The sequence below is a fragment of the Lemur catta genome, chromosome 6 (genome assembly GCF_020740605.2).
Source record: "Lemur catta isolate mLemCat1 chromosome 6, mLemCat1.pri, whole genome shotgun sequence".
NCBI classification, from domain to species: Eukaryota; Metazoa; Chordata; class Mammalia; order Primates; family Lemuridae; genus Lemur; species Lemur catta.
The window spans coordinates 64,445,341-64,469,344 of record NC_059133.1 but is presented as its reverse complement, the minus strand read 5'-3'; the positions used below and the strand labels follow the sequence as shown (position 1 = coordinate 64,469,344).

Genomic DNA, 24,004 nt, shown 5'->3' with positions numbered 1-24,004 from the left:
AATATGATGAAAATATTGAAAAGTGATTTTGGCTTCAGGATCTTAGTCTCTCTTCCTCTGTGATTTTTGGATAGATGCTTTGATTTGTGGTATGGGAGCCTTCCTGGTGGATTCTGCCCTTTTTGTTTAAATAGATTCATTCCATTTTATTGCAAAACAGTTTGATATGCATCTTTTAAACAAACACCAAGGTCAAGGTACTCCCTTGAGAATGTGGAGAAACACTCAAAAAAGAATACCCCCTCTGAAAATGTCTTCCCACTGTATTGGGAGTTTCTTCCATGCTTGGGCAGGACATCGAAAACCTGGATTTCAGTTTTGACTACAGCCCTTCATTTGCCTTGATTTAAAGGTCCCAATCTCAGCTCTTTATGATTTGTGCAGATTTCCTTAGAGGTCTCTTAGGAGTCACTAAGAGATGCTCCTTAACTGTATACCTTGTTGGTATAATTGAAGCTCTTTTGTTGCTGTAATTCCTTCTTAATGTTACAGTTTCAGTCAAGTATTCTTTCCCTCTGGAAGCATTAATTATTGCCAGTTCTGAAAAACCTTCTCTTGCTGTGTACATTTTTGCGTCTGGTGCCAAATCATGTCACCGTTTCCTAGTCTTTGCCTAGGTGAAAGGATTTTTCACCTTTTTTCTTTACTGTTGAGCATACACCACACCCTTTTAAACCACTATAATATAATTTAAAGTATCTGCCCACTAGTCAGAAAGTCGGCATTCTTCATAGTTTCATGCATTTACCAATTTGCAGTACTTGTCTCAGGATAGAGGATTTAAATTTAGTCTTATTTGCTATTCACTGTGAAAGTATTAGTCACTGAAGTTTATGAGAGCAAATCCCCTTGCTAAGGATTTACCCATGGTTTATAGCATATCATTTAAAAAAATCATTATTATCCAGCGGCAAAAAGACTTCGTTGAAATATGAAATTGAAAGGGAGGATATTTCTTCAAATGTAGCAGAGTGTTCTGGGAAATATTCTCTTCTTTGAAGTAAAGTAAATTTTTCTTTATAGACAGTTGAATGAATACTTTATGTCTTAGTCCATCTAGGCTACTATAACAAAACACTGTCAACTGGGTGGCACATGAATAACAGAAACTTACTTCTCATGGTTCTGGAGGTTAGGAAGTCAAAGATCAGGTGCCAGCAGATTCCGTGTCTTGTGAGAGACTACCTTCTTGTAAAGGAGGCCTTCTGGCTGTGTCCTCACACGGTGGAAGGCGCAAGATAGCTCCTTGAGGCTTCTTTTATAAAGGCACTAATCCCATTCATGAGGGCTCAGCCCCTATGACATAATCATCTCCCAAAGCCCCCACTTCCTAATACCATCACCTTGGGGGTTAGGATTTCAATATGGATTTTGGAGAAGACAAACATTTAGGCTATAGCACTCGATCATCATCAAACTTCATAGTTCTTACACACACGTGCACATGCACACACACACACATTTATTTCCAATCAAAGAGAAAAGACCACTTAATTGTTGTTTTACAAAAAGCTGTGTATGCCAGGAAATATTTTGAAATAAAATCAATCACCTTTCAGCTAATTATTACTGATTACCCACACTGAGGCTATCCCCGTTCTGGTCACTATGGAAAGAGCATTAAGCAAGACAGACAAATTCACCACTCTCACAGAGCCTAAGTTCTAGAAATCGATGCAGATTTCACTTCCAATTTAAATATACTTTGTTCTTCCTCATCTGATTATTTGCTAAAGGGTCTTATAGTTTCCATCCAGTAGGAACAAGTTCTCCATGATTAGAGCACTAATTTGTGCTTTAATGCTTAGAATTATGTGATTTATCCTGAAGTCATCTGCTTCTGAAAGTAGTACAAGTCCATTTTATTATATAAAAATGAAATGCACTGAAATTTATTATTATTTTATTGAACATAAATCAGGAAATGGATTCAATATACATTACCTAAGGACTGACATTTCAAGCCCCTTAGCCATGTGTTTCAGTAAATGTATTTTCTTGTTCATTTACTGCTACATTTTGAATCATTGCCTCTACTCCATATGGCTGTTTGATGTCTCTCCCTTGAGCCTGGATGAACCCATTTCTTTCCAAGGGCAGAAGTTTCTACAGAATAATAGAAAACCTTGGCCTGACCTACACAAAAAACTTGCTTATTATCATATTGTATAGAACTCAAAAGCAGAATTGATGAAAACAGTTCAATATAGTCTTTTTTCAATTTGGACTTATTTGGTTCTATTAAAGTACAAATAAAAACATAGTAACTCTCCATATTTTTATGAACATTTTGCTCCCTCCCTGACATTCTCAAGTATTTTATTGATTCCAGCTTATTGATGTATACACATTTCATTTATACATTATTGTGGGATTTTTAAAAGGTTTCAAGTTGATGACTTGATAACAAAAAAATTGCATATCTCCAACCAACTTTACCATGAAAATATAAAATATTGTCCTGACCATGTAGAAATCCACATTTAAGGTAAATTTTAACAATGTTGATCATAAAAGTTAATTTCCAATGTTGGGCAATAGTTATTTAAACTTCCCAGGGTGACCCAAAGAATAGCAGAGAGTTCTCCATTCTGCAGTGGGGTTTCTGTCTGACATAAATGTCGTTCTGCATGTGTTGTTCTCTCAGGAGGTCGAGTTGTGTCGTGTTAGCAGTCAAGAGAAGCTGGGCCTGACAGTCTGTTACCGAACAGATGATGAAGAAGACACCGGCATTTATGTCAGCAAGGTAAGAAATGCCGTGGCGGGGACACGAGAGGAGGGAGATGGGGGGCGGGGGAGGGGGGCGGGGAGTGGAGTGAAATGACTCACAAGGAGAAAATTCTTCCCTCAGAGGCTTGAATGTGAAGAATTGGCCATGTTCCAAAACTTGTCACTTTCAATTAGGAAAGTAAATTATGCTGCCCAAGTAATGTAATTATTATCAGCTTGTTTAATGTGGATGCTTTCACCCCAGAATCCCAGCAAGGAAAAGTGCAAAAGTGGTAACGTTTGCCTCGATTTGAATAAATTCCCATGAGAAAGCAGGAAGTAGAGCAAAATTTTTGATCTATAAACATTTGTCCTTCCATTCCACTGTGTCTTTTATGAGTTCTGTTAACAACAGCATTGACTAATTGCTTTAAATTGTTATTCACCATAATCACATCTTTTACTTTGCTGATGGGATTGATAAATTTGAATACCCAAGGAGTGCATCTATCAGTTTGTTTTGTTCAACCTCACAATCACTTTCAAGAAGTGAGGTACTTAAACACAAGACACCTTTAATGTTAATTACATTGAAAGACTGTGAAGCAAAATTTATTACTACAAGTGATTTTTAAAAACTCCCAGAAGCATTATTTCATGAAAAGTAGGAAAACACTTTTAATTATATATACATACCATTAAAAATTATACAATATACATGCAAACACCTATGTATGTATATATGCATAAATAGGGTCTAACTCCTGCATACATATATATAAACTAGATACTAATTGTTGTTCTATGCTGTTCCACGTTTTCTTGGCCATGATCTTGAAAACATTAGCTAACATACTGAACGTTAGCTTCTTCACCTAAAAACAGTATAACAATGCTTATTTCAATGTTTTTATACAGTTGTTTAGAATATGGAAAAGGTAATGTAATTAATGAACTCAGAAAACTACAGAGATCTATAAATGTAAAATTTTACTCTTTATCACTTTACCAAAGAATTTACTGACTGGCTCCTCCAATGGAAAAATCCCTGGAGAGTATTTGACTTATATACTTCTTTTAAGTGTACAACTGGGATAATCCCTCTGATTAAGGTGAGGAAGTATAAGGAAACACCTGCTGAATTATCTTTTGTAATATCTACCGAGGTAGAAAGGTAGAAGTTGAATATTAGTTTGATTACAGTTCTAAAGACAAAAGTTTTAGATTGTGAAGGACTACAGTTGATTAATCATCCCTCACTTCCTTCTAGTAAGTCTCTATTTACTATTTAAATATGTCAGGTTTGGAACCTCACTTTTCAGGGAAGGTAAAGAAGCCACAGGATCTGAACATATGTACTTGGAAGGAATGTTTTCCTTTTACCTCTTACATGTAATTATAGTGTATTTTGTTCTTGATTGATCACTTAAGACTCAGTCATTAGCTAGCACCCCTAATAAAAAAGTAATATCTAACATCTGGAGAGGATGGATCAACCTCATGCTACACTTGAAATACTTTGCTTGAAAAAAGCTTTGATGTGACAACCCTAAATAACTAGTTTGAAGCCACCATGTGAAATCTGATAGATGGAATTACTTCCAGTGAACTGTAAGTCTTCACTCAAGTTTGAACCATTAAAATGTTGATAATATGCTAATAGACCCTTAAATATATATTTATGCTAAAATAATTTATAGTTCATACCCTTCACCCTGTATGTAAAGTGGTGCTGAGTAATTAAATGCATGAATAGGATTTTTTGTTTATTGAGCAATATAGATTATAAATCTCTTTATAAATGAATGTGCTCATGAGACAGAAATCCCTTTAGTAAGTATAGACTTACAGCATAGCTATCAGCTTTTTGAAGACAGGTAATGCAGGATTTAAAAATCATCTTAGTAGAAACTAAATTTCCTGGGTCCAGAGCATCATAGTATTAACATCATCTCATGTCAGCTGAAGACCATATCTGACAGTTAGGTTACAGAAATGAGTAAACGAACGTGGAAAAAAAGAAGGAAGAGAAAAAGAAAGAAAGGAAGGAAGGAATGGAGAGTAGGAGGAGGAAAGGTGGGAAAAATGGTCTTCAGATTAAGTTCTGCTATAGTCCTCTTAAGTTTTATTATTGTTAATTTTAAGATAGTTCATTGAAATTTTTGGAACCAGTGACTTTTGGTGGAGAAAAATCTGACATGCACTGTCATAAATCATTAGAGAATTTTGAAGCACCATATTTTTAAGTTCTTGAGAAGATAGTGTGTATCTAGTTGAAGATGTGTGTCCTCTCCCTTACAGGTAGATCCAAATAGCATTGCTGCCAAAGACGGCCGAATTCGAGAAGGGGATCGTATTTTGCAAGTACGTGATTTGGTTATTTTCTTAAGTTTCACTCTGTCTGTCCAACAGTTTTTATTTTATTTTGTATCTTATAAAATATTAGAGGAAAGAATTTGTCTTTGCTTTTGGATATTAACATCTACAAAACAAAAAAATCTATCATTTAAAAACTTTTAAGGATAATGCCATTTATTAGGAGTTATTAGCTATTAGGGGTTCACATACAATATCTGGAGTCAGATTACTTGATCTACACTTCCAGCCCCACCATTTGCTTTGACACATCATCTAACCTCCTCCTATCTTAAGCCCATTTCCTTAACATAAAAGATGGTAATTAATCATATATTATTAATGTGAATGTTAAATGCGATTATGTATGTAACATGCTTAGCACAGTGCATAAGTGCTTAATAAACATTAATGGCCAGTATTATTAACAATATCAGTTATTGCTACCTTTTCCAGAATAAATTAGGTAAATATGGATCTAGATGTTTCTTTACTATGTGAAAGTCTAGAAGTTTGAAGAATTTTCAACTACAGTTTTGTGTCACTTAATACATTCTGAGAAATGCATCATTAGGCAATTTTGTCATTATGTGAACATCATAGAGTGCACTTACACAAACCTAGATTGTCTAGGCCAGTGGTCCCCAACCTTTTTGGCATTGGGGACTGGTTTCATGGAAGACAATTTTTTCCACAGATGATGGGGTAGGGGAGGCAGAGCTCAGGCAGTGATGCAAGAGATGGGGAGTGGCTGTACATACAGATGAAGCTTTGCTGACTTGCCTGCTGCTCACCCATGATGTGTGGCCCCATTCCTAAGTTTCGTGGAGGGCAATTTTCCCACTGGGGGGAGCAGCAGAGCCCTGTGGCCCAGTCCCTAACAGGCCACGTGTGGACTGCTACTGGTCCACGGCCGAGGGGTTGGGGACTACAGGTCTAGGCTACCACACACCTGGGCTATATGGTATATAGCCTACTGCTCCTAGGCTACACGACTGTGCAGCATGTGACTGTACTGAATACTGAATACTGTACGGCAGTTGTAACACAATGATAAGTATTTTTGTATCTAAGCATAGCTAAACATAGAAAGGTGTAGTGAAAGTATAGTATTATAATTTTATGGGACCACTGTCGTGATATATGCAGTCCATTGTTGACTGAAAGGTTGTTACGCAGTGCATGGCTGTATTTACTCATGAGTTGCTGGGACCAGGTGGAGGAGAGTGTATTCTTTTCCCAACATGAAATGTGAAAACATGGAGACGGATTAAATTTCAGTTAACGAGAGAAATGGTAAGCAGATCATCAGAGGGATGTCGGCTGGAAAGAGAGTTCCAGGCCAAATCAGGAATAACTGAAAGCTGGTTTCTGTCCTAAACCTACCTCAACTTGCCCTACCCTTTCTGAGTCCCCTCCCATAAAGAAAGGCTGCAGGAAGACACCCAGGCTCCCCGGCTTTTGTGCTCAGATTAACCCTGAAATAAGAACAGAGGCCCTTTCGGGTTGTTTCACTGCTGATCATGACTGTGAAACGGAGGAGGACTTGAGTGATAAATTGAGGGGGTGGCAAGCTGTTAACACATTCTGCAAAACTTTTAGTCAATATGACAAACCCAGAGTCTGCCTTTCTCCGTGCTAGATACAGACCCCTGGAGGGCGTCTCTTTGGATTCCACACTTTTGGATTTAACACTCTGCCGAGAACCAGGGCTTCAAAAATAGACAATAGACAAGATGTCCTCCTAGCATTTGGGGTACTCCCTCGCTGTGTAATTAGGAAGACACAGATGATCAGGGTGCAATGTGACATCCTCATGATCAAGCCGTGCCTGAGCTGCCTGGGGACACATCCTGCCCAGCCTTCTGCTGCTCTCCTCTCCCTTCCTCAGGGTGACACTCGCCTTCTTCACCCTCTGTTATTTCTGTAGCTAGATGCTGCGGAACTCCTTTTTTTCTTTCTTTTTTTTTTTAAACAGGGACCCTCTACTAACATTCCAATTAGGAAAGAATAAAAAGTATGAATTAATTATCATTTGGTGTCCCACTAGTTTTCAGAAAACCTCAAGAGCATATAATTTCTACTTCAGTGAGTCCCCTAAGGGGTGACCTGTGGTTAAAGAAAATGGAATTATGTCTGTCATCTCTTGGGGCAAGGAAAAGTGGATCAGGAAGCCAAGACATAGTCTGTTTTACCACCACCTTTTTGGCATCTTTCACACACACACATGAATAAATCAGTGAATGAAAAACAAAGGTGTTCGGTAGAAAGAATGATAAGATATAGGACGAAAACCCGCAGAAAAGCTTTACTTGAGTAGCCTCATTAAGAAATTAAGAGAACCATTTTAGTATATCATCCAGATAAGGAAAGTTCAAAAATGTTTTATTATTTTTTTAAATTTTGAAATAATTTGTATATGTATTGTTCACTTTGTTAACATCTCCAGTTAACGATACAGAAAATAATCTAACCTTTTGATGCTCAGGGTGACATTATACCCAGCAATCGTTACACAATGCTCTAATAGAGTAAAATGGCTGAAAGGTCTGGAAGATTTGTGCCCTGACATTAAATGACCCTATTTGGCTACATTTTCTGATGTATTTGGTCTATATTTTGTCATTTTTCTTACCCTTCTCTTGCTGTTGCCAGCTGTCACTTTTTCCTCTCACCATCAACTCTCCACACTCCTCACCTCCTACTGCCCCGGCTTCCTTCCTAGTTTCCAGCTAACCACTCTCCCATAGGCTAGATACACAAATGCAGTTATTAAAATTACATCTATTAGTTCTATGGGTATAGTTGGATGAAAATAAAGTGCAGGTGTTTCCATATATGCATGCTGTCTGTTTTGACACTTTTGAAATCTTAGCTAAATTGTTGGCAGATAAGTTTTCGAAGAACATATCTGCTGGATAATAAGGCATTCCTTAATGGAGTTGATTCATTGAAGAAACAATAGCAGGATTGATAAAGTACTGTTTTCTGCGTGATTACTTTATACTGTGTGACAAATATGTCACACTTAATGAGTAAATATGTGTCACCTTAAAATGCCTAGAATTCAATTCTGTCTGCACACATAGGAAACAAAGAGTCTTAACGGTGAGGGTGAAATTATGTTAAGTAAAACTGTGACAAAATTGTACCCATAGACAAATAGCTCCCCTATGGCTGATGAGGAGATTATGGGATACCCCGTAATGAACAATTAATGACTGCTTTCCCAGGGAGATAAGAGTGGGAGAAACAGAGGATTTGCTTCTTATCCTTTAAGTTTCCTGACTGGCTTTTATTTAAGTGAATCTCTTTAGAGCAATTGTGATTTTAATTTTCTGTCCATGATGACCTAAGTAGAGTATGTCTATGGTCCTGCCCTCATGGTGTAGCTGAACTTTTCTTAACGTAGCATACCATGGGCCTGTGAGGTGAGTTCACCCAATGACGTCACACACACGCATACACACACACACTCACAGGAGATTAACATAGGGTAAGGATCATGTAGAAGAGAAACCATGGACCAACTTGATGAAAACATTTCTGGTCCTCATGTGTTTTTCTCTGCAAGGAAAACTCTTCCTTTTCATTTCTTGACAGTTCTATCAGTGTCTGCTGTGTCATTGCCAGGAACTTATATCAAATGTGTCCCCAGGAATTAATCTGAGGACATTCTCTCACAAAGTTGCAGAGCTGAATAAGGCATTTCCAAGTCAGAGAGCAAGGGTTAAAGATCATATACATGACCAGCTTTTCAAAGGAGAGAGCACTATATTCTCATTTTCTCCTTGGAATGGTAAGCAGGTAATATTCCATGTAAACAGCCTCATCTTACATCTGCCAAAACATCAGTCATGTTCCTAAGGATTACTTCCTGACCAAACTCGGCAAGAACTCCAACAGTGGAACAATAAAACTTCTAATGAGCTCTCTCCTTTTTTCACTGCCTTACACATAAACTGGTCCTCAGCGTTTCTCTTTACTCTTTTATTTTCTCCCCTTTGCAAAGCTATTTTCCCATTTCTATTCTTTCCACATGTATATCACTGTACTTCACTCACTGTCTTTGTTTACATGCTAAAATAGAAACACATTTGAAATAAGTCTTTCCTCTTTTGCATAAGATTACTGGATTTTCCTAAAAAATTCTATAGAAGGCTGGATGTCAAGAATTTTAGTAGTCCACCTGCCTCTGGTACAATAATATAGGAAACCTAAAAATTAGTATATTTAAACACAAAAGCTATATTAAATCACTTCTAAGCTTTTAGGCTTTTATATATATGCACACTCTGATGCACATATAGGAGATTGGGCCTAAAGTGAGATTTTGACTGATTTGTCTATGTAAGTACCATAGCTCTTCTAAGCCAAGGCAATGTCTATTTTGAAGCTAATATTTACATATGACCATGCACAGAAAACAAGGTAGATATGGTATCTGCAAAGACTTTCCTCATTTATGACAAAACTTACACGTTGTCTTTCTCTTGGTTCTCTTTCCCTCTCTTTTCTTAAAATGAAAGTCCTCCACTAAGTGCGATGACGTGACTAACTCATCTGTCTCCTTCCCTCGTTGCTGGGACCTTCACCCTTTTGACTGCCTCGTGTTTTCAGGCCCAGCAGGCTGCTTTCCCACAAGTAACTGTCAGCCATTATTTCAGGAACAAGAGCAAGTGAAGGTTGAAAGCTATATCTGATTCCATTCCTCAAATCTTTTCATTCCTTGAGAGACATCTTTGCTGAAACCCACGGCTACATTTCTTGAGTACAATAGGACCTACCTGCCAGTTGGGTAAAGTGGCCCTTATTATAAAAAAGGAAAAAATAAATTACATTTTAATGCCAGATTTCTGTGGCTGATTCATTTCATCCATAGCATGATCCTGAATGTAAAATGTTTCTGCTACAGATGATCTGTCCTCCCGGAACAAGAACAGATTGCCAGGACCAGAGACCATAGCTCTGGTCAATAGGAGGACAGAGACAAACACAAACTGTAAAGCAACTAAACACAACTGTATTGTTTCCTGATGGCCCTCTAGGAGTTAAAAATACATATGAGTTAGATATCTTTTAAAATAAAACCAGGTTTACTCCTGTGGATTCAATTATTGCCCATGAACTGTACTACATTTGTTTTTATTTAGCAGTAAAAAGTCTTGTCTTTCCTGAGGATTAAAATATAAATGATAATAGTAATAATAATAATAACATCAATAGTAATATTATGTGCCAACATTGAACATTTTCTATGTACCAAGCACTATTTAAGCCCTTTGCATATATTAATTCATTTAATCCTTATAAAGACCCCCTGAGAAAGGCACTATTATTATCTGCATTTTAAGGTAGTGAGCATAATAACAACATTAGACTAATGTGAATGAGTATTTAGATTAATGGTAAGTGAAATTTAGATGAAGCATGGGGAATGGGGAAGTTCATATATACCTGAGTTGACAGAAACCAGGGGAGAAAGGTATTACAATTATATTTCCAACAGAAAGATGAAGATAAGCTATGTGAGATCACCCAACTCAATTCTCTTAGGATCAAACATGCCTATTGTGAAGGGGAGATGAACAATTAGGTCAGTGTTTGATAGATAAGTAGATGCATTACAGATATACTCCTAAGAATTACTATGAAACAGAGCCCTCCAAACCCAAAGAGAGTAAAATTTGTAAAGTCATTATTTTAATCAGGGGAGGGGAAAGTGTGGTAGAATACACCACTGCCAATTTATCTTTATTTGAGAAAAAGAAAGGCCTTGGAGTTGGCACATAGATGCTTTTTCAGATATATTTACAAAAAGCCACAATATCCTATCAGTCATTATTCCCCACTTTGGAATCATAGCTTCTATTTCCTAGTTTGATGAATTTTATTTGTGAATTGCAAAAAAAGAAAAAAGGAGACTACATATGAAATTTGTACATGCTGATTTTCCTATCTACATATACAAGTGAGAAATGAAGGTGATATCCATTTTGATCGGAGTAAGAAAACGTTACATGTGACTGTGTGATTTGTTTTTCCTGTTATTACTGCTTTCCTTGTGCTAAATATATATAAGAGTCTAGGAATAAGGATCACTTATTATGGTCCAAAGTGAGATCTCTGGGCTTGTTTTCAGATAATTATGTCTGTCCTCATGTGTCAGCTACAATCCCAGAGACCCCCAAGGAGGAAACCTCAGCAGGCTACTTCATGGTTTCAAGCAGAAATGCTTAGTGAAAGATGTTATATTAATTATTGAAAAAAATGGTCAGTGCAACCACATTTTTTTCATCTGTTTGCTTATTGAAGTAATTAATGCTTATTTTCGACAGAATTACTTGACCTCTTTAGTTGAAATTTCTACATATTTTGATTATATATTATGGATCAAAAATGTTATTGTCTCTGTGGATTTGAGTAATCAATAAAAAAGTAATTTTTAAATATCCAAAGAAAAAATGATGTTAACTAAGAGCTAAATAAATTTGAACACGAAAATGTAGTTTAAAATACAAACTTTAGAAGCCTTATTTACTCTCTTTAGAATTTAGAAAAAGTAAAAAGATAGATTTCAAATGCCCCTGGAATCTTTTCTATGTAATCAAAAGTTTACTTAAGCTTGGTTTCTTTCACTCATCATTGTTTTAGAAAGTTGATATTACTCTATGTTAATTTTTAAAATTTTTCAACTGTACTTAAGAGATGAATCTTAGGATATTGCATTCTTTTTATTGTTTTAGGAAAAGAATAAATCTTAGATAGGAACTGGAGTATCGATGAGGATGTTACCGATGAGCTGTCCTTTCTTTTGATTAGTTAAGCACTGAGAGATATCCCGAGAATGATGTTTGGACAACTGAGTCAGCCCCCCACACAAATATGAAATGATTAAATGAAAATGCAATCAGAAGTGGCCTGGGAGCATTGCCTGGTGAGAGATAATACCGCAGCTCTCTAATTGGCTCGCAGCGAGCGTGCAGGATGACGGATTTCAGTTGTGGTATTGCCAGTCCTGCCTTCCCCAGCACTATTATCTCAGAGTGACACTTCCATTACTCTGAGCGGAGAAAGATGAACGTCACCTGTCAGGGGCTGGTTAATTGTGTTGCTAGATGTATGTTGCCAGGGCGCAGGTTGGACATTTATGAACATAACTGCTTCCTCTGATGTTCCCCATCCTTCAGGGATCGATATGGCCCTTACAGTAAGCGCGTAATTGAGTGAAGGCACTCTCCACTGAGAGGCTGAAGACGAGCCCATTGTGTGAGCTTCATTGTCCATACATTTACCAAAAACGAGCTGATATTTGCCATTTATTGTGTGCAGCATTGTGGAAATGGAAACTAATGTGCCACTCTCATTTGTTTTCTAGATAAATGGGGAAGATGTCCAGAATCGAGAAGAAGCCGTGGCCTTGCTGTCTAGCGACGAGTGTAAGAGAATCGTGCTGCTCGTGGCAAGGCCAGACATTCAGGTCAGCGCAGAAACCAGAAGTCTTGAGACCAAACTTTATAGTCATTGAATCCACTGGCTGGAAATTCATGCATGAATTTTTATTCTTTATCTGCTCTTCTATATCAAATCAGTGTCATGGATATCTGTAAAACCAAGTATGGTATACAAAATATAACAAAGACTGATCTTTTGTAACTTACTAGCCTTGTCCAAAAAATTATACATTAAAGACTCCCTTCTATTACTCAGCAGAATGGCAGCTAAATATCCCATTTAAGGGAGAGGAAAAAAAAGCAGACAAAATTTAATCATTATCTCTCCTCCTACTGGCCAGTTGTTTAAATAAATTCACAGATGAAAATGGTTGACTTTACATGATTTTTAATTCTGCATGGATCCTCGCTTTAGGTTACTATTTAAAAATACTTAATTGGCATACTAAGGTATCTTGAAGAAATCTCTAAAGAGAGAAACATTAGCCTATCTAGCTATCAACTTAAATCTATTTAGAATTAAAATGCCTGACATCGCATGATGTGGTTCCATGTGTAGTAATTGAATTTTTTTTCCAAGTTTAGTTGTGACAAAAACATTTGTCCAGCTAAAAACAAACTGATAGCCTCTAAAGGAATTGTTTATATCTTTACAGAGGAAGATGTCATGAAAGTAAAGGAAAGGTAATGGTGGAAGAAAAGTACTATTAGTGCTTCCTTTTATATCCTTTTTATATCCCAATCACAATGCAGAAAGGACAATACATTATCACCATTCTATCCATCTGTCACTAGTTTGAGTAAAGTTAGTTATATCGCCATTTGTCTCCCAGGTTATTGATTTGATATTTTTCAGACTCAGTAACTACATACTATCTATAAATTACATTGAGTAAGTGTATTTCAGTGTCAGACCAAGTCCTGACTTGAATATAGTGGTTATAAAAGATCACCATTTCCGCATATATTTCCTTTATGCCCTTGACCGTTCTAAATGGTCCCCATAAAGTCTGCCATGGCCCAGGGCAGAGTAAAGTCATACACCTGAGGTCTTAGTAGTGGGGAAACAAGCCCACACAACTGGCTGCACTGCCTATGTGGGAGTGAGTTTTTAAAATACGTATGAAATTGTGCCAATTATCTGGAAATTTCTCAAACCAGTTATCTCACTGATCCCATTTTCTTGAAAGAGAACATAATAAAGTAGCTAAATACATATTAGTGAAATTTATGGTAAATTGAGAGAACTCAGTAGCCATCCCTGTTGTAGAAAAGACATTTTTATTATAATGTGGTTTCCCTGCCCTTTCCATGTAACTGCTAGAGAACCTCATTAATTTAGGACTAAAGCATTTCCTTAAACTATGCCACATAATGGCCATAAGGGGCTATGGAAAGAATAGAAATTAATGACGTAAGACCAGATCCTGTTAATCTTTGGTGGGATACATATGCTTGGTAGAACCAGTGGCAATTTTGAATATCTAGCTATACTCCTGACCTTTACCCCAAAAAGAGTCAATGCTGAAGGATGAATTTTCAAATAAGACATCCTTTCCACGGTTGTTAAAAGATGACAGCCGTCCTGCCTGTCAAAATCAGGATCTACGTTAGCTCCCCTATTCTGAAGAAGGCTTCATGCCACTGGAAGGAGGCTAATTGCCTATAGAAAATCAGATTTCTAGAGAAATCAGGAAAAAACAATACACCACACTTTAGAAATGTAATATAAGCAGTACATGCTATAAAATGGCCTAAAAAAAAAGCCTAAAAAGAAAATCTTGTCTTTATATCACCCGTACTTTTCCATCAAATTTAATTTATCTCATTATTGCATTTTTTTGTATGTGTATTTTATTCAGGGAGAGTGTGGAAGCTTTTTTTGTGTGCTTTTTCTAGCTTTTTAAAAAACTGTTTTGAATGCTCTCTAGATTCTTGGAAATGATCTACAGTTTGCTGGGGGCAGTATTGTGCATCTGTGCAATATTTTTAAATAACTCATTTCTTACATTCCCTGTCAACTCTCTTTCATTTTCCGCCCCTTTTTTTTCCAGAGACCATTAAAGATATTGCTTTTCTGTCCTATTTCCCTCAGGACACTTGGGCAGAGAAGGCTCTTATAAGAACTTGTAGTCACTACTTTTGAGACAGTATAGGTTGTTCCTTTCTCGGAGAGGCCATGTGTGGTCCTCTTGCCTGCAGATAGATCCCCACTGTATAATAACGACAATCCTTCTTTTCCTGAAGCTCAACTCGAAGGGGATGTCCGCCTCTGCCACAGCATTAGGTTCAGACTGCCATAAATGCATGTCTAGGTGAAAAAGAGAAATACAAGAGGGAAAGGAAGTAAGCAGGAAGAATCTCCCTTTACTTATTGTGCTGTGTGTACCTCCAGCCCAGACAAAAGCCTTATCAAAATAGGCATACCCTAACTACAGATGGCAACTCCGGAATCTGTGGGATTAGTCAATACGAAAAGAGTTATAGGGAGTCATTAATTTCTACCATTTGTTCTCCTTAACTTCCCTACCACTCGATTTAAACCTCAAAAGACTCTGTTTCATCATTCACTATATCGGTGTTAGGAAATATTTTCTTTTGGCCTGATTAAAGAAAAATTCCTTGGTGTGTTTATAAAATGTAAAGATTTCTAGCTTTAAGTAATTTCTTTTGGAGTCTGGCATTTGCAGCTTTATGACACTTGAAAGGGATTAAAGAACGTAAAATTTGGACAATTATAAATTGGACTGAATTTACATTTTTTGTCAGCATAATTATCATAGTTCATCTGCATATAAAAGGCAGTGGGGTAGAATTTGGTCAAGTTATTCAGCCAGCATTAAGATAAATGAGGATGAATAAATGTGTCATACTTTTGGCCCCAGTTAAATTTGAGGTCATTTAAGTTCTCCATGGACTTTAATAGAAATCATGAAATCTATGATTCGCTTTAATATTAATGAGTATGATACATATATGCTAATACCTCCTTTGGTACAGTTTAATGTCCTTTCACATTTGTTTTTGTTTTTAAATTTTAGAAGTTCAGTTATCTTTACAATCTTACTTTGCCAGTTTGTTGGTGGTGAAAACACCTCAAACTCTTGTCCATTTTTTGCTCACTAGAAAGCTGCTGTTTTTTTGTAGCACAGAGTAAAGCAGAGCTTTGACAATAATCCTGTTAATTTAATCAGCATAGACAGCTAATTTACGTAATCCAGCTCCAGAAATCCACTTTGAGGCAAATTATCTGTACTGACTGTCAACACTGATCATATTAGCCAGGTAACCACCAGTTTCCCACTTCACTTTGTGTTGAGAAGCCAAAGGGATCTGCTAAGATTAATCGGTGTGAGAATCCCACAAGAAAACTTGCCTCCAACACCCACAAACACAAACCCTACATGCTCCACACCTCTCCACCACCCTTTAATGTCATATCCGCTGTGATGTGCTTCCCTGGAATTGGGTCTGAAAATGAATCAAAATACCCATGGCATAACATTACTTTTTTTTTTTTTTTTTGAGAATAACAACTTAGAATTTTCCTTTCTTTACAGATAAAATAAATGTTGTCCGTAGGTGTGTTTGTGCAAGCAGCCATCTTGTTAGCATGGGAGCCATCGCCTAAAACTAAAAAGCAGGACGAGGGTAGCACAAGCATGCGGGGGGCACTTTGTGTGTCGTCTCATTGGGGGTTGTTGTTCAGGAAAAAGCCCAATTGTCTCATAGCCCTATTAGTACCATGGCGGTCCTTTTAACACGGGGCCTGTCAGAGGTAATGAGCGTGACAGCTGTGGATTATGCAGCATGCTTTTCATACATTTTGAAAGAAGGTGTAATGTTCTATGCCGCGAGATTTACTCGGTTATGAGAGAAAATCTGAAGCTCTGTTTCTGGAAAGGATAAAAGGCGTAAGAGTCCAATTTTTTTTTCTTTTATCACCTTTTCTTCTTTCTGAGAGATGAACTCTAGGAGGCCGGTATTCTGAAGAGAATCATTATGATAAAAGGAACTGGTCGGGCATTGGCCATTTAAGTTTAGCCTATTTTAGCATGAGTTCTCACTAATATAATCTAATGTACTAATGTATTCTTTTGCAGCTGGATGAAGGCTGGCTAGAAGATGAAAGGAATGAGTTCTTAGAGGAGTTAAACCTGGAGATGTTGGAAGAACAGCATAATGAAGCGATGCAGCACACGGCCAATGAGGTGGAGCAGGTGGAGTCAACAATTTGAACTAAAGCATTTGAAATGTCACTACTTCTTTTTTTAACATATACTCATAAAGGGAGGGGAAAAAAACAAAATCAAAGGGTTTGATCAAACATCTCTGTAATGGTAATTTTTTAGAGCACATGATCATCTTAGATGAAGCAGAGGGAATAAATAATTTTTTTTCTATTAAGAATATCTCCAGTTTTGGAAGCTTAGGGCCCATTGTTAATAGAGTGCAATCGTATTCAAATGTTGATCCAGGTAGTGTTTCAACCTAATTTAAGAAATATAACTGTAAAAATGTGTGTTGCTTCTCAATATGCCAGCTGGAGACAAATCACATATCATAAGGTAACCCCCCACCAAAAAAAGTAAATTTTTACTTTAAAATATTAATGTATCTATTTGAACATTTAGGCTATAACTATAAGACCATGATGACATGATGTAAACCATCAATCATCTTTGTGTACTTGATGATGTAATTACACCTATATACCCCTGAATAATTGCAGAGATTATCTTTGTTCCTATGACTGCTGTTGACTCGTTGTACAACCTTCCCCATAGCATAATTTGAGATTATTGACATCATTTTGCCTTAAGGTCACATATTCATTCAACAAAACTTTGAGCTGCTAACACATTCCAAGCATCACGCCTGATACTGAGAATACAAAGAAAAAAGGGCAGAGTCACTGCCCTTAATTGATTCATAACCAGTTAAAGATCACAGTGTGGCTTATGGCAAAGTGAGTCTTAAGATTCTTTTCATTTTTTTTGTTGTCGTTGTTTTCCCACTGGATAAAAACAAGATCAATATATTCTAGATTTTTTATGTCACATTGGTGTCATTCATCTGCTTCATATAATTTTGTTAACATTTCACTGTCAGTTCACTGATTTGTTTAATTATCATCCTATTCTCAACATTAATTCTTAACACATCTTAAAAGAGAATTAAAAAAAAAATTGACAGGCTTAGAAACATGAAGCACAAGCATTCTATCACTTTACCAAGCTAAATAATACAATCTCTTGACATGCTAACATCCTACAACAGAAATGTGTGTGTGCACATGTCTATATATTAAATAACTCAGTAGGTTGCAAACTACAGTGTCAACATAGCCATGTGTGCTATACGCATGGGCTGATCATGAATGCTCACTGGCCACTTCACAAACAGTAGTTTGTGCTCAGAAGTGGTACTGCTACTGTGCTGAGTGCTTTTCAATATAGGTAGGACAGATTGAAATTTTTATGTATGACTTCAACACTGGTCACAAATAAAGATATTTCTGGTGGCAGCTGCTGGTTAGAAGCAAGAAAGTCCTTGCTCCAGGCTTTTTCTCTCTTAGATACAAAGTGTGACCTGATGCAGAATTGACAGGAGGATGTTGGAATAAAGAAGGGAGAGAGAAATCCTGTTCAGGTGAAGTGATATGATGTCAAATGCTGCCTACTCATCAGACGTAATACAATTGTTAGGTCTTTGGAGGTAACACTAGATGTCCCTGAGGTTAGATTCTCATTGTGTGGAAATTTTTCTTCACCATGAGACTGAAAAATGATGAGAAGAACAGAAACCTTTAAAAGTCCTTTGCCCTTATAAACAATAATACTACATTAGAAATGTCTGGGTAGAAACATTGCCTGTCACTGTCATAGTACCATAGGGAACTGATAAATGATAGAGTAACATTACATTAGAAACTAGGAATTCTAGGTTTGAGAATGGAAAATTCTTTTTGTTGTCACAGTTGCTCATAGACTGGTAACAAAAGAAAGGGCAATTAAATTAAAGAAATAAAATACATATCCATATGCAAACCTACTTTATGAAAAGGTTCACTTTACATACTGTCCTTGGTCCTATGGCTGCTATCGACATGTTGTGCAACATCTGCCATAGCATAACTTCCCTGTACCGTTGGAACTGCTTGTAAAATAAGAAAAAACATACTGGTCTTCTTGTATTTCTTCAGCTCATTACAAGGTATTAGAAAAATATAACTGTAAATAGTGTGATATGTGAACTCAAATGGCCATACCAATAACAGCTTTTGGGGGTTTTATGGCATAGTATACAGATGTAACCACATTGGATACTACTGTCAGCTTATAGTCAGAGACAGTTCTGTTCATAGTTATAATTACTTATTTTTTTTTATCAATAAGACATTTAAAGTCAATCTCAGGTGTTTTCAACAAATGAAGGAAAATACTCTAGGGAAAGATTGAGAATCATAGAATAACATGATACATGGTCCTGTTCTGTTCTCTCCAATTTCTGTTGCATTTTGTTCTGCCATTACTTATGTGGAACAAAATAATAAATCTCTAGATAGACCCTTTTAGACTTGTTTTAGAATACCTTTTATCACCATATTACCTTCTTTAATGCTAACAGGCTTAATTGTATTTAATTATGTAATTATACCTGCTAAAGGGAAAAGATATATATAGAAAATAGTGAGTAAAGTTAGACATAAGGCAAATATTAGGTTGTTAAATATGAAATGTCCGATTTCCTTAAGTACTAAGTTTGACAATTGGTATCTCTGACATTTCACTTTGACACTTCTTGTTTATTTTTATTGTGAAGGTACATCCTCATTCTTTCAAACTCACATTTTGGCTTGTGATTATGTTTCAAACTGTTTTTTAGAGCAAATTTTGTGAAACCACAGATAAGTCAAAGATTCATGTTATTTTTGAATGTGAGTTCCATTGTGGAACCAATGCTGCACAGACAGCACCAAATATGAACTAAGTGTTTCGGAAGGATGTGGCTAATGAACACACAGTACATTAATGGTTTGAGAAGTTCCGTTCTGATAATTTTAATCTTGAAAATGAGCCACATGGGGAACCAGAGACTGAAAGCTGTAGTGGAAGTGAATCCTTCTCAACCTATGTGTGAATTAGCAGCAAGGTTTGATGTTACTATTCCAATAATATTGGACCATTTGAAACAAATCATCAAGGTGAAGAAGCTGGATAGATGGCTACCGCATGAATTAAATGAGTGTCAGAAGAGAAATCATCTTGAAGCTTGCCTTTCTTTGCTGTCACAACATAAAGGTGAACCATTTCCACACTGTATTGTTATGTGTGATGAAAAATGGATTTTGTTTGACAATTGAAAGCATTGAGCACAATGGTTGGATCAAGATGAAGTGCCAAAACACAGTCCAAAACCAAATATTCATCAAAAAAAATCTAATGGTGTCTGTTTGGTGGTCCAGCGCTGGTATTATCCACTACAGCTTCATGAAACCTGGTCAGTCGATTACCGTGGATGTCCACTGCAGCCAGTTGGATGAAATGATGATGATGCTTTTGATTAAGCAGCTGAGATTGGCCAATAGAGACAGGCCAATCCTCTTGCAAGAAAACACTCAACCACGTGTCACACAAACAGCACTGCTCAAACTACAGAAGCTGGACTTGGAAATTCTCTGTCATCCACCATATTCACCAGACCTTGCACCAACTGACTACCACTTCTTCCAGGCTTTGGACCACTTCTTGTAAGAAAAAATATTCAATTCTCAACAAGCTGTGTAAACACCTTTCATGATTTCATCGCCACTTGCTCTCCAGGCTTCTTCTCTGCTGGCATAAACAAGCTACCGTTAAGATGGCAAGCCTGTGTTGATAGTTTAGGTGCATACTTTGATTAATTGCCTTGCTTCTTGTTTGAGATATAATAAACTACACTTTTGATTCTAAATTGGACATTTCATATTCAGTGACCTAAATACAGTCTAGAAACTGCCATGCAGAATACTGTATGATGAGTGTTAGAGGGGAAAGTAACAGCCTATTTACAGAGAAAGAAATGCATATGCATCTTGTTAGGTCAGTGACAGTTAATTGTTTAGCATGAAAGCCAAAAATTACAAGGGAGTGAAACGCATATATGTCAAAAATATATTTTTTATGTTATGTCCATGTCTGTCAATCAGTGCTGTTCAGACTTTCATGTAAACTGTCATTTTTACTCTCAATAGACTAAAACTCTTCTTCAAAGGAAATTCCTGGTTAAGGGTAGAAAAATCTTCTTATTCAACCCAAATGAGTCCTGAGAAGTTGTTGTTGCTTTTGAGAAGCCATGATTTGGAGATGCACTGTGGTCAGAGCACGTGTATCCAGGAATGTGGCACCCTGGACATATAAGAAATTCTGGCACTGGGAGGTGGAGCTTTGCCTTCCAGACCTCTCTATCACTAATAACCTGATTCCCTCTGGAATTAAGCTTCCTTGCCTATATAATAGGAAGGTTCTAGGCTCCAGTACATAATGTTAACATAGGTCTGCAACTTTGTGATGTTTGGCTTACCATTATCAGTGCTTTACTGTCAGTGAAGTTTTCTCTGAACTTGAGGAAAGTTCAAGAGAAAAAAAAAAAAAGGGTGATTGTAGCTTCTGAACTCTAGGCTTCCATATTGCTGAAGACTGTTTAGACACTCTGTTTTATCTTTTGGAGCATTATCGCCTCAGAAATTCATAAAATCACTTCATTTATATATATTCACCCTGGAGTTTCCCAAGTAAGAGAAAACCTAAAGACAAGAATCATTTATTTAAATGTGTCCTGTCTTATTGATACTCAAGTGAATATCATAGCCACATTCAAGCAGCTTTTGTTTTCTTTATTTCATTGCATAAAAAGCTGTCATGAGCTAATCGTCTTTATTTCTAAAATTGTCATGGATACTAAATATAGAGCAGCTTTCTAGGAACTACCAAGAAGCATTGTTCTCAAGCAAGTTTTTTGACAGTGTTTTTCAAAGCAATTAATTTTCTTTGTTCTCTCAACATTATTTTTTTTTAGCCAAAAAAGCAAGAAGAAGAAGAAGGCACAACAGACACAGCAACATCCTCATCCAACAACCATGAGAAGGACAGTGGAGTGGGGCGCACAGATGAAAGCTTGCGCAATGATGAGAGCTCAGAGCAAGAGAACGCCGCTGAGGACCCCAACAGCACATCTTTGAAGAGCAAGAGAGAGCTGGGGCAGAGCCAAGACACTCTAGGAAGCGTTGAACTTCAGTACAATGAGAGCTTCGTGTCTGGTGAATACATAGATTCCGACTGCACTGGCAACCAAGATGAGGAGTGTGAAAGATTCAGGCAGCTCTTGGAGCTCAAATGCAAGATTCGAAACCATGGAGAGTATGACCTGTATTATTCGAGCAGCACAATCGAATGCAATCAAGGGGAGCAAGAGGGAGTGGAGCATGAACTGCAGTTGCTTAATGAAGAGCTGAGAAACATTGAGCTCGAGTGCCAGAACATCATGCAGGCTCACAGGCTCCAGAAAGTGACCAACCAGTATGGAGACATCTGGGCATTGCATGATGGAGGATTCCAGAATTATAACACCAGCATAGATATGCAGAGGGGAAAACTAGATGACATCATGGAACATCCAGAAAAGTCTGACAAGGACAGTTCTAGTGCTTACAACACAGCTGAGAGCTGCAGAAGTACTCCCCTCACTGTAGACCGTTCCCCTGACAGTTCCCTTCCAAGAATGATCAACCTCACCAATAAGAAAAACCTGAGAAGCACAATGGCAGCCCATCAGTCCTCTTCTGGACAGAGCAATAAGGAGTCAACTTCCACCAAAACCAAAACCGCTGAGCAAGGTTGTAGCATGGAAAACAAGGAGAAGATACTGGAAAGCGACCAGCTTCCTGACCAAGAGAAGACAGTCAGCGAGCACATCCCTTACCTCTCTCCTTACCACAGCTCTTCATATAGGTACACAAACATCCCAGCACACGCCCGGCATTATCAAAGCTACATGCAGTTAATTCAGCAGAAATCTGCAGTGGAGTACGCTCAGAGCCAGCTCAGTCTGGTGAGCATGTGCAAGGAGTCTCAGAAGTGCTCGGAGCCCAAGATGGAGTGGAAGGTGAAGATTCGGAGCGACGGGACAAGGTACATCACAAAGAGACCCGTGCGAGACCGAATTCTGAAGGAACGTGCCTTAAAGATCAAGGAGGAGCGCAGTGGCATGACCACAGATGATGACACCATGAGCGAGATGAAGATGGGGCGCTACTGGAGCAAAGAGGAGAGGAAGCAACACCTGGTTCGGGCCAAAGAGCAGCGCCGGCGCCGGGAGTTCATGATGCGGAGCCGGCTGGAGTGTCTCAAGGAGAGTCCCCAGAGCGGCAGCGAGGGCAAGAAGGAGGTCAACATCCTCGAACTGAGCCACAAAAAGATGATGAAAAAGAGGAACAAGAAAATTTTGGACAACTGGATGACAATCCAAGAACTGATGACCCATGGGGCCAAGTCTCCTGATGGCACGAGAGTTCACAATGCCTTCTTGTCAGTCACCACTGTATGACCGAGTGAAGGGACTGCGACTGGTTTTAAGAGGGTGCTACCAGTTCCGGTAGAGTATGATTGCCTCGTTCAATGTGGCGTTTTTATATATATTTTGTGACTCTTTATAGTTTAAATTTTTTGTAAGCAAAAATACCTGGTAATTTTTCATTTGTTTTTCATATATGGGTACCCTCCTTTTTGGCTAAGATCTTTCTTTAACTTGTGATATATTCATATTACTCGTTTATAAAAAACAAAAACAAAACAAAAGGAAAGAAAACAAGAAAACACTTGCACAAAAATACTGAGGAGCCAATTAATTTCCTACTTTAATGTATCTATTGTAAGTTAAAATCTGGATTTATTTCTCTAGTTTACTTATTTTCTACTTTAATAACAACTCAATGCCAAAACATTTCTATGCTTGCTTCTTGGCATAATGTGTTTTAAATCAGACCTGTTAATAATAAATCACGTGCCATAGCTTGTCTTACACATAAAATCCACACCTCTTTTTAACAACTCATTGTACATTTAACACATAAATGGCCGTCGTCTTTGTCTCAGTAAAGTGTAGGTGCAAAATCTTCCTGTGATATGTAGTGACATTGGTCATGTAGCTAGATAACTGTGGTAATTGTGACAATAAAAGAAAAATAAATTATTGATTATCCTTAATAAAAAGCTATCATGGGGTGTTTTATTTTCATCATCCACTGTGGTTAACAGATATAAAATTAGTTACCTATGTATACTATTTAGAAGATTTGTGGATTATAAAATGTGCACAGTTTCTATCACTTTTTTTCAATAAAGTTGTCTTGAAACACTTTCTACAGATCATTGTGTCACATTTTCCTACCAGGATTGAATTAGACAATGTATATACAGCATCTAGCATGTTGTATGCTACCTAAA

At 37.4% G+C, this 24,004-nt stretch overlaps 1 protein-coding gene across 1 annotated transcript in view; it reads left to right on the top strand.

Annotated features, from left to right (window-relative positions):
* The window catches only part of PDZRN4 (PDZ domain containing ring finger 4), a 63,209-nt gene extending 39,447 nt beyond the window's left edge, over positions 1-23,762 (top strand). The window contains exons 3-7 of the mRNA XM_045554014.1: positions 2,648-2,746; positions 5,011-5,073; positions 12,443-12,544; positions 16,622-16,738; positions 21,579-23,762. Coding sequence (XP_045409970.1) covers positions 2,648-2,746; positions 5,011-5,073; positions 12,443-12,544; positions 16,622-16,738; positions 21,579-23,105 — 1,908 coding nt within the window. The 3' untranslated portion in view covers positions 23,106-23,762. The remainder of the gene's footprint in view (positions 1-2,647; positions 2,747-5,010; positions 5,074-12,442; positions 12,545-16,621; positions 16,739-21,578) is intronic.
* Positions 23,763-24,004: the final 242 nt, after the last annotated feature.